This window comes from Ruditapes philippinarum, unplaced genomic scaffold, assembly GCF_026571515.1.
Source record: "Ruditapes philippinarum isolate M1 unplaced genomic scaffold, ASM2657151v2 ctg514_1_1_1_1, whole genome shotgun sequence".
Classification (NCBI taxonomy): domain Eukaryota; kingdom Metazoa; phylum Mollusca; class Bivalvia; order Venerida; family Veneridae; genus Ruditapes; species Ruditapes philippinarum.
Window position 1 is genome coordinate 307,688 of NW_026856698.1, and position 12,122 is coordinate 319,809.

General features: G+C 30.1%; 1 protein-coding gene across 1 annotated transcript; it reads right to left on the reverse strand.

Moving 5' to 3' along the window:
* Positions 1-959: 959 nt before the first annotated feature.
* LOC132747427 (uncharacterized) lies at positions 960-11,466 on the reverse strand. The gene is made up of 5 exons (XM_060736811.1): positions 11,015-11,466; positions 9,704-9,774; positions 8,097-8,151; positions 3,227-3,647; positions 960-2,627 (listed from the first exon to the last, which is right to left on the reverse strand). Exons 1-5 carry the CDS (start codon positions 11,366-11,368, stop codon positions 2,590-2,592), a joined length of 939 nt encoding a protein of 312 aa, XP_060592794.1. The 5' UTR covers positions 11,369-11,466; the 3' UTR covers positions 960-2,589.
* Positions 11,467-12,122: the final 656 nt, after the last annotated feature.

Sequence of the window (12,122 nt, forward strand, 5' to 3'; positions counted from 1 at the left end):
ACCGAAAATTTGCTGATTGAATTTTACAAGAAACTTTTATTTTGATACTACTTTTAATAATATTATACATATCATTTATTTTAAATTTAGTTCCCTTTGTATAAAAAGTATCCCTAATGCGTCAAGGAAAAAAATCCATTTCTCCAGCATATAATCTTTCAAAACATTAAAATATGAAGTGTAATCAAACTACTATATATTCAATTTATATAATAAATTATATTTTGTTAAATAATTGTAATTTATAACCATTCGTTGTGTCTTATTTCCAAATTAAACAAATCTTCCACAGCAGCAAAAAGACCTCTCGCATGCTTCTTTTTAAAGAAGCAAACTTGTATTTATTTTGGTGATATCTCGGTGGTCGATTCACCTAACCGGATATCCTGGATGACTAACTAATGTTTATCAATTTCTCCGCGCAAGTGGCCGACTACTGATCCCACGTGATTTGAGTGATTTCTGAATCAGTGGGGGAGAGACAAATCACCATTACACCCAATGTCCAAGATTGTCACAGTAAAATTAAGCATCAAACACTTTAGATGGACTTGTTCATTTTTTTCAATCCGGATAAAGCCATTCATTATATTTCGGTAAAAATTAAAACCATGTACCGACTGAATAGCGAACAGTGCTGGCCCATGAGAAGATAGCAGGGATATGACGACTGATCTTAGTCTACACTGGTTGCGTGGTCATACTTGCACACTCAAGTCTTAGGACATCTTTCTTTTCAAATACAACATATATAATTCCTCCAATAACATGTTCATTCTTATAAATTGTTCAGAGTATCTATTTTTATTCCAGCAATTTTAGTGCAATCAAATATACATATTCCACCATGTCTATGTCTGGTTTAAACTTCCTGGAAATTCTTTGACACAGCCCAAATGCTAGTGCAAACACAGCAAAATGTTGGATAACTATGTAAGATAAACATTAACAACAAAATATCAGTTTTCTCCCTTTAATATGTTATATATAAACATTTTTCATAACCAGTATTATCTTGATATGCTTTCTAAAAAAAAAATTCAGTTCATTTTCTTTCACTCAGAGATCTTGAAATACTAATAGTCCAAAATAATTTTTAACACAGAAAATGTTTGATAACTCTTTTAAGATAAACACTCACATCAAAGTTTCAGTTTTCTCCCTTTAATATGTTATAAATAAACATTTTTCACAACGATATGAATTCTAGAACAATTCAGTTCTTTGTTAATCATTCAATTGATCTTGAAAAAAAAAGTTTAATTCTTTTCACATTCATGAACTTTTCATTGTTTCATTTATAATTATAATTTCCTTTCTTTGATAAACAGTAATGCTCTCTATGATGAAGTTATAAAAAAATATGTTACTGCGTCAAAAATAATTGTGATAATAAAAAGACAATACAATTAATGATTAATATAAAAATGATTTGTATAAAAATATAATGGGTTTATCTATATACAATGTGAAATTGGTCTCACCAAAATGATGATGTAATTTAGTATAAAACAAAAATGATTGATCTATTTATAAGGATATAATACATTATACAAAAATCAGATTGCTTATTGAATACAAATGTGACATATTATATACATGTACAAAAGATGGCTATTAAAGAACTAATATGCCATATAAAACCAGTTTCCACTCTACAAACTGTAGTTTAAGCTATTTCCTTTTTTTGTATTTAGCCTATAAAAACCTATAACAGAATATTATTAAATTAAATTATGCTATTTAAAAACAAATATCAGCATTTTTATAAAATTATTGAACAAGTTAATATTCTGTATCCGTAATTATAATCACAATGCTATGATTTCAAGATAAAAAAGAATTTTAGCATTCTTATTTAATTTACATTTAATTGGAAAAAATTGATGCATTCTTCATAATTATATAATAACTTTAAGCCAGAGTACGATTATACTTATTTATTTCCAATAGACTTCATTGCAAATTTATTGAACACATGTAGAATTTAAAAGTATAACACAGAATATAGTTTTGTTTAAACATATAATAATAGGTAAATAATGTTTGTAAAAAAATTATTTTCTTCTACAATTGATATCACTTCCCAAACAACTACATGTATTTATTTTAAGACATTGTTACTTTTAATTCAACTGTTTCCATCTATTAATAAATTTTATTCAGCCTAAAATTCCTAAAGAATTTTAGTTCCAATATAAACTAAAACCATCTTACATATCAGGTGATACAAGACTTAAACTATTTTCCTAAACTCTATAGTCGAAAATCTTTTCCCGAAATTATTCCTTAAAACATAACATGCTGTTCACATGGAAGTATAATCTATAATGTCCTATAAATGGATGATGTCTCTATCTGGAAATATCCTTGATTTTTCTATAATGTGATATTCTGTTTACATATTTACAAAGTTTGTCATCAGGAATGTCCTATGAAAGGAATGTGTATTTTGTGGTATTGTATGAAGCACAATGATGTATATTTATATAGTACAGATCTATAAGTCGGACTCATCCATTCCTTGTGTCTCCCGTGTCAACTTGACTGTTGTCTGTACCTGGTATGTTCTTGTTCCCTCATCTACATCTATACCTCGCTCCTGACTTGGTGTTCTCTCCATACGACTGGAAATTTTAATAAAATCAAGTCTTCAAAATAGAATTCCATTTCAACAAAGTTTTCTAAATGGTACATCAATGTTATCTATACTAGACATGAGTCTTACAGGAAATGGATGCCCCTATATTCCTATAATTTGTCAGACTATGGACAGACAACACGACATACAAAGAAAGATCTACATAAATAATGGCAGCATTTACATGTATACTGTGGTAAATAATTATTTTTATGTTGATAAAACAATATAGAACAATCTGGATAGTGGTTATAATAACACAAATGTACAGGGCTAATAATTTTTAAATATTTAGAAATAAAATCTACATTACCTTTGATATAAGTATCATGTACTTAATGTAACAAGTTATCTTTAACAAGTTTGTAATATTGTTAACTATACAAAATGACTTGTACACTGAAATGACCTGATGTTGTTAATTATATAATGTCCAATATGAAAAGAATATCAAATACATAATTTTCATTGCAGAATTTCTTTTTAATTTGCTAAAAGATTACACTATACACAAATGACAAGGAAGTCTAAAGTATCTCAACATTATGTTAAAATACCATACAGAAAAAGGAAACCAAATCATACTCATAGCTTTCAGCTTCAGCCTGTTTCCTGAGCTCAGCTCGCCTTCTGTCTTCTTCAAATCTTCTTCTCTTATCTTCTTCATACCTCCTTCTTGCCTCAGCCCTACGACGATCATCATCAGGTCCTCGAGGAGGTCTAGGACGGTTTGGATCACCAGGAGGTCTTCTGCCCCGTTCTCCTTCCCTTGGTGGTGGTGGACGGCGATCTCCATCCCTTCTCGGTGGCCGGTCGCCCCTTGCCTATCACCCCTGGGTCTATCACCTGGGCCACGACCATCCCTCTGGTCCCTACTCATTTCTCTGTCACGTTCACGTCGTTTTTCATCGTCATAGGTCCGACGACCATTGTCGTCATTGTAACCACGGTTATCATAGCCACGATTCTTGCTATAATCACCCCGGTTACCTTTGTCATTTACTCCCTGAAAACATGAAAAACACTCAACAATTAGTATCTTACTCAGGGATAGAAGGTCTGGAGGTGGGAATACAGGACTACTTTGTTTGTGTATGATAACCATGGTTACGATGTACTGGGGGTCAAGGTCAAATATTTCAACTTTCCTGTACTCAATCTCCTGGACTTCTCTCCCTGGTAAGGCAAACAAAGTTCTACACTACCACTACTCTCAAAACTTTAACCACTTGTTATGACTATATGCTTAAACATGTTACGTATTATAACAAATAAAATATGTTACAGAAACCACTTCAGGTTTTTAATTTGCATTTTTATTTATATCACAAATTACTGTAGGAAACTACATCTTAAAGTAACAATATAAAATACAACAAAGCATCTACTTTAAAGTCAATCATGTGCTCATGGGAGTACAGGAAGCAAGCAATAAGCCTTATGTGTTTAAGTCTCATGGCCAGCCAAATGGACTATTTAGAATTCATGTACTGTTTTTGTACTGAATTTTTATCATCATTTTTACATGGTATGAAGAGTTAAGGCATAATTTTCTTCTGCTTCAAATTGAGTTAAAGTATAAGTGGACCCCTTTCATTGTAGGACAATGTAGACTTCTAGGACATATGAATATGACAAATAATTAGTACTATTTGTGGGCTACTGGACACTCTTAAGAGTGTGCGTTTCTTACTTTTTGCCTATCTTGTTTATTATGTTTAACTACTTGCAACACTCTGTATACTCTTTATGGGCAAATAATAAATCTAATAATCTACATCTTCACCAAAATTAAATAAACCAAAGAAAATACCTGAAGTAGGGTTCCCAAAAAATAAGATGGTTCAACATTAACATGCATCTTAATTAAACAAGCATTAACAATTATTGAGCAAATCTAAAACAAATATGTGAGTAAAACACAAAACTTGAAAGCCATGCCATAACAACAAAAATGATACATGCCAAAAACATATTGTCCTACATAGTAAAGCCTACACCATAATAAGGGAAATTGTCATATTCCAAGTGGTTAAAGAATTGATTGGTGCATATATACAACCAAATTTTACAACAGGTAAAAACAAGCATAACATAGAACATAATTAGGGTATTTTACTCAACCATAAGTAAAGTCTTAAAATGTTAGTAATTTAATCTTATAATATACTATCAATTAAAAACAGTTTGTGTGGAATGCTGAATAAGCAATTTTTTTTATTTTATGTTTTTACATTCATATATCAAATGATACCAAAAACATAAATACTGAAAGCTAAATAAAACAAAGATTGTTTAACTAATAATTTCTAAGATTTAGACATATTATATGATTGTATAGATATAATATTTAATTTGTTGTTGCTGTTGTTGATATAGTCATCAATCTTATGGCTGAGTACTCAAACTTGCATGATATTCTCTAGCATTTCTACAATGATGAAAAACATGAAATCAGTTTGTATGGTTATTTTTTAAGGCCAATTTTTAACAAATATTTGGTCACATCTCAGTTTTCAATCCACCTAACCAGCTTTCTGGATAACTAACCAGTAATTACCTATTTCTCCTCAACAAATCAGCTACTTATTCAACAAAATTACACACAATGGTCAGCAGACTCAATGACCTAAATCTATTGTCTGGGAGCAACAAATATCCCCTGGATTACAAATCAAATTCCCGCTCTATTGAGCTAAGCAGGTACACATGAAATCAGAGTTTCACTCTTACATAATATCAGAGTTTCACTTTTCTATAGAATCAGAGTTTTACTTTTCCATAAAATCAGAGTTTCAGTCTTACATGAAATTAAAGTTTCACTCTTACATGATTTTCTGAAAGATATACTTACAAATTTCATTTGCATCTCAAAAGCTACAATTTTGCTAAGCAAATATCAACACAGGCCTTGCAATAATTATATGTAAATTATCAATTCAGAAACTGGATATTAATTGCATATTTAATTAAGTATTATCATTTTGTAAAGAGATGTCTGAAATAGTTCTAGGATATTACAACATACATTTTTTTGTCTTTGGTTATGTACTGTTATTACATAGATATATTATAATGTAAATGATGTGTACATGAGATGAAAGGAAAACAACAGGGACTGGGATAAGCTATTGACAGTGCAGAATACTAGAGAATATATGACACAGAAATAACAAGATTACTAACATATTCATGCGAAATGTTTAGATTGGAATATAAGTCAGGATAAAATGAGCTTCAGAACTTAATCAAAATAAGGTTCAATGCCATTTTTACTGTTCAAAAACAAGTATTCAAATTTAATATAAAACTTAACTCTTTTTGAAAATATCAAATTCAACATTCCACCTATTTCATGTGAATAAAATTCAACAAGACTGAATGTTGTAATTTAATAAGATGCAAAAGTACCCTTTCCATATAGTGTCAGTTTATATGTGTACAGAAAGAATGATCCAAAAAAAATGCATAGCAATACTGATACTATAAACTCATGAATCTGGTACTAATCGACTGAAGACTATCAAATGAAACTTACATGAAATGAGGTAACATTTTTCAAAATTGCGCTTGCTTTGATTAAAACATAAAACCTTATTTTCTTTAGACCAGAACGATTCTGAAAAACATGTCCGTATGTTAATGTTAAAACTAAGAAAACCCCCAAAAAGAACCACACCAAGAAACCAAACCACTGGGTTTGGCCAACAGAAATAAAGATCAAAAGAGACTCCAACTGACACCACTCCTGCATATAGATTTATAAATAAAAGCATTCTAAATTAAAAGCATGAGCATTATCTGCTTCTTGAATAAATTCCCTTTTTATCCCAATGCCACTGAATATTTCCTCTATTTTCTAAATAAATACATTTGTTAAAGAAACAAGTACCACTGCCTTTGAAATATTTTTCTAATTAATTTTTGTTTTTAATTGAACATTATACCCATCCTAAAATAAAATACCTTTATCTTGTGAAATTTAAAATTGTTTTACAATTTCTGAAGATTCAAACAAGACACTGGCATATCACGTAAAAATGGTAGCCTGCAATTACCCTGACTCTATAATTATGTGTGGCAAATATGTCCCAAGTTTGATTCAAGCATTGGATAAATCGATAATTTTTCTTTTACATTTATTTTCATGTATTAGGTAAATGATTCTTCTAAAATGATATTCAAGCTTAATGCATGTTGTACCTATAAATGAAGACATCAGCAGCTAAGCATTTATCTATAAAACATGCATTATATAGAGGGAGTCACACATAAGACTTACTACAGGCCGATTTTTCAATTTTATTTATACTTATAGATTTTAGAACTTGACTTGCATGAAACAAATTTTAAATTTTGAAACCCTTACCATTGAAAAAAAAACTCCAAAAAGATTCTGTTCAAAGTTAAGAGATAGTGTGACTCCCTGATAGTTTAGACTAAGACATAGTGTACCATAGTCCCCTGCCACTATTGCTATAAGAAACACCTGACCTACTACCCTACACTGCAAAACTACCAAACTACCAAAAAATTGAAAATGCAATAAGGGAAAGGCAAAATTACGCTTAGCATTTGAGTAGGGTTTACCAAATACAAGAAATATTTAAAGCATTTTTATTGTGAATATGGTACATAAAGACAATTACGTGAATGTATTGGTAACAATGTAATATAATATTATAATAATAAATTTTTTTAGATATGATAAAATACAATTATCTTTTAAGTAACTGTCTCTTTTGATTAAAATTTAGTAACCATGGAAATCAAAATTTAATTAATTCAAACACTGTATTAGAAACACACTTAAATCTTTAATACACTCAAACGTGTTTTAATTTAAAAATTCACTTCAGTATAAAATGTCTGTGTTAAAATGATTTTTTTGAACATCTGTTTAGAAATTTCTTTGCTATAATGCAAGCTTTATTGAGTAAGTAACATGCATTTAAAGAGGAGACAGACCAAAGATTTGCACAATAAATCTGATATATCGTCAATTAGCCGGTCTTGTCCAGCTCTAAATTTAGTACTATCCATTGTCATACATTCCAACAGCCAGGGTCAGCAAAGACTGTATGGATATTATATATACTAGAAATCGTAGTATTATAACATCTTTATCATCAAACATATTCCAAATATTTCAAAATGTGGGATCAAGCCATTTAACATCTTTTAACCAAGTTTAACAAAAAATGCAGTTTCTGGTAAATTTGTTTGCTTCACACAAAATTCAAGTTATTAGATTTCACCATTTAAATTCAAAACAGACATAGTAAAGACGTTATCGTGATGATTACAGGTTTCTGTGCTACTACTGCCATAGAAAAATCACTATCTCTGCCAATGTTCTAATTTTCTTCTAGCTAAATTGTGTTATTAGCAGATGAAGAGAGATATTAAAATATTGTGCAAGCCTTAAGTTTATCACTGACTCTTTCATACTTACAGGTCGGCCTGGATGTCTGACATTATGTGGTGTAGTTCCAGATTTTAACTCTGTCCTGCAAATATAAATATCTTGATGTTAGAGGAGTTGACATTACTGACAAAGAAAACTCTCTAAAAAACCCTGGAGTAAACTTTTGACCATTGACATGTATGACCATACAGCAAACAGACTCAATGTATCAATGTATAAATTCTTTATTAGAATACCGTATAAGTACTTATATCTGCGGGCTTAATATTCTGCGACTTTTATTAAAATAAGTTGTTTTAAATTTCTGCGTATCTTATTTCTGCAGTGTCATCATTCTCGCATTGATGTTTTTTATTTCTGCGTTTTAATTTAGATATTTTTACAAAATTAACCGATACAAACAGAGAACATTTCAAGATTTGTTGATGTAACATGTATTTTACTTCCGGTAAATGCAGGCGACATCTAATGTGTTTCTTCGTAATCATCATGAATCGGTATATAAACGTTTATAAACAAAAATCAACAACGTGCAATGACAACAATTTAATGTTATACTGCATGTGTATAAATATGAAGTGTGAAAAATAAACAATGGTAAAATCGCACGTAGACACAAGATATTGTACAAGTACAAAACGGTATGTTTATTGCACCCGTCAAACTATAATAGTTTTATTTTACAAAAAAAAACAAACTTCGGGTGAGCGAAAAATCATACAAACATGATATTTTTTTAAACAAAAAGAACAAGTAAAGTAACTTTTTTTCTAATATTTTATTTTTTCCTATCTACAAAACCGATAACGGTACATGGTAATGTAATTATACAATACTGGTAGTTGATATATTCCAACATAGACATAGGGAAAGGCTTAATTTTCTGCGGTTTTAAAATCGTGGTGTCGTTATGAACCGCAGAAATAAAGTTCCTGCAGAAAAAAAGTACTTATACGGTATTTCAGTCACCAGGAATGTTCCATTGAACATCATTCAATTTTCCTCTCTGCTATGTATCTATAATCTATGTTCACTAAATGCCAGTCATTTTACACCTTATATAAACAGAGGCCTATAAAGGGCCTCTTCCCAATAGGAATTTTCTTTAAAATTATGCTGTTTTCCCAAAAGTCCAAAGTTACACCTGTAATGCTTTTACTTCCCACTACAGCAATATTAGCGAAAATTCTTTCCAAAATCAAAAGGCTAATGCTTTTTCCCAATAAAGTGAGAAAAATCACTGAATGTTTTCAAAGAATAAAATCAGAAATAATTAAGACAATGTTAATCATATTTTTTAGAACTGGCTCAAAATACAATCAATTTAATATGTTTCAATTGTGATCAGTTAACCATGGAATAACCTGATATATGACATCATGAATAACATGATTTTTCCTTCTTCAATCATTAAATACTTAAACAGTAGGCCATTTTTTTCACAAAATAGCATTAATCATTTACTAATTCCATATTTTTAACCATTACATTTGAAAAATATCATTTATGGTGAGAAATGATCCAGAATCAAAATGGATATACCTATTATTTACATCAATAATGATCATGATATCATTTCTTAGTAAAGTAAAAAAAAAACTGTACTTGCGCCTTTGCTTGTTTTGTTCACTTACTTCTTTTGATCATCATAATTGAGCTTGCTCTTGTGGACCACAGCAACACCGTAGTCTCCGATTGGTCGAAACTGAAATTATTTGTACATCAATGATCATGAGAAAATTTACAAAGATAAATTTTGAAGTAAACAAGTATTTTAATGGTTATTTGACAAAATATCTATGCTAAAAACCTATGTTACTATATAGACCTTATAATATAATAAAGCCATTTCAATTGAACATAAGTGAAGTATAACATTTTAAATTGTCATTATAAAAGACAGTAAGATAACAGTGAAATTCTGAAATTTCAAGTGTCAACACCAAACAGCAAAGACACTGGTGAATTTATGGATAAAAAAACAAACATTAAGCCAAGTTAGTTTAAAGCGAGATTCTGCCCCAGAACAGGGTCTTTCAAATAGAATGGTCTGGAAACACGCTCTGTAAACCCTTCTCGCTGCAATTAAACCTGTCTCGGTATAACTCGATATAATTTGCTATACGCAAACTATGTAAGTGTTCAAGAAAAGGGCGAATATTAAATACAAGAACAAAAATGAAAATTTTAACGACATGATGTTATTTAAAAATCTTTAAACTTGTGAAAAAAGGATAAATATTTCAGAAAATAATGTTTTTAAAGCCATATTTGTTGAAAAACATAGATTGCTTGTCCAGAATATTTGCCGATAAACGGCGCCATTTTGAAAATGCATCAAAGTAAAAATCAAATATTTGCAAAAAAACATCGTGAAATATTATAATATTTTTACATGACACCATTTAATAACATCTATTCTCTGTAAAATCAATTTTTATTTTGTCATTGAACAATGCATAAATTTAAAAAAGCTCATGAAGCATGTACCTATTTTCAAATATGAGCAGTAGATTTTTCTTTGACACCGGGAACGAAAAATGCTTAATTTCATTGCAAATCTATAAAATTGTTACTTTTAAAGAAAAAATGATAATATAATGTAGTCAGAGTTAGTTTTCAGTATTTTTTGATTGATTTAACAAAACATTATCTTAAAATTTGATTTTTGAATGGTGATGTGCTATGCCAGATCACGGTCGGTTGATAACCCACCGAGACAGCTTTTTTCGTAAAATTGGTATGTCTCAAGACCATTCTATTTGAAAGACCCTGCCCAGAACGAAAATATCTCAGAGTCAGAATCAAGCTTTGGCACGTCAATATATTTTGACTAGGCTTCGGCTTGCCTGGCTTTAGACTACATGTATGTATTACCTTGGTACCCTTTCCTACAACAGCTTGAACAGGTAAATATATAAATATGAGAACAATCATATACGTACAGCAAGGTCTTTTCTGTATTGATTGGTCCTTCGTTTGGCTATCAGTAACAAAAATGTGGCTACAGCACAACTAAGTAAAAACATGATGATAAAGAATGGACCCAGGAACTGGTCATCCCAAGACACCAGGTATACATGTCTATGGCGAAGTGTGATCACAAGAATACCCACAATCATACATATAAAACCAAAACCAAAAAACCCAAATGCAAATCTACTGAGCGTATATCCGGGGCCGATCGTAACCCCGTTTAGTTCCCCCTGTATACGTCCTTGAAGAAACTCATGATAGGCGACAACTGTATCCTTGTCAATTTCGCGCTCTTTGCGCGGTCTGCCAGTTTTAGGCTTCATATTGTCATCTCATATTTAAAGGAACTAAAATTAACGAAAAAATGGTGGACAAATTTCAATTTTGAGTGTCCACTTCCGTATTTTGAGTCATAACGCATGCGCACCTGTAATTTACCTGAGTTTACCTGTGCGGAGTCTAAACTCCGTGTGTCAGAACGCCGTACCTGGGACATTCAAAGGCCGTACTATAACCGTATATATTGAATATCCTTTGATTCAATTGACCTACCATTTTTTTGGAGGGCGCTAAATAAATAAATAAATAAATATTTTTTTTTGTTTTAGATTCATCGTCGTATAATGGTTGGACAGGCTGTTTACTTAGAATATTAAGCGAGATACCCGAGTGATCAGAAAATTCATTCGGTTGTAAAACCTGAAAATCTGTGACGCAATCAAAATAAAAAAGAAAGTTAAAATTCTTCATGGACAGTTAATGATAATGATGATAATAATAATAATAATAATAATAATAATAATAATAATAATAATAATAATAATAATAATAATAATAATAATAATAATAATAATAATAATAATAATAATAATAATAAATAATAATACTACTACTATACTACTACTACTACTACTAATAATAATAATAATAATAATAATAATAATAATAATAATAATACTAATAATAATAATAATAATAATAATAATAATAATAAGTAAAATAAAATAATAAAAAAAAGCACGCTGCAATATGCATGGTTAATTAGCATTTAACTGTGTCAACAATCCTTTTTCGAAT

Bases quoted from the DNA above. Each gene is read 5' to 3' on its own strand.
- LOC132747427 (XM_060736811.1), bottom strand. From the start codon at position 11,368: ATGAAGCCTAAAACTGGCAGACCGCGCAAAGAGCGCGAAATTGACAAG. The intron at 9,775-11,014 runs GTACGTATATGA...AAATAATTTCAG, and splicing joins AATACAGAAAAGACCTTGCT to TTTCGACCAATCGGAGACTA. The intron at 8,152-9,703 runs GTAAGTGAACAA...TTATATTTGCAG, and splicing joins AATTATGATGATCAAAAGAA to GACAGAGTTAAAATCTGGAA.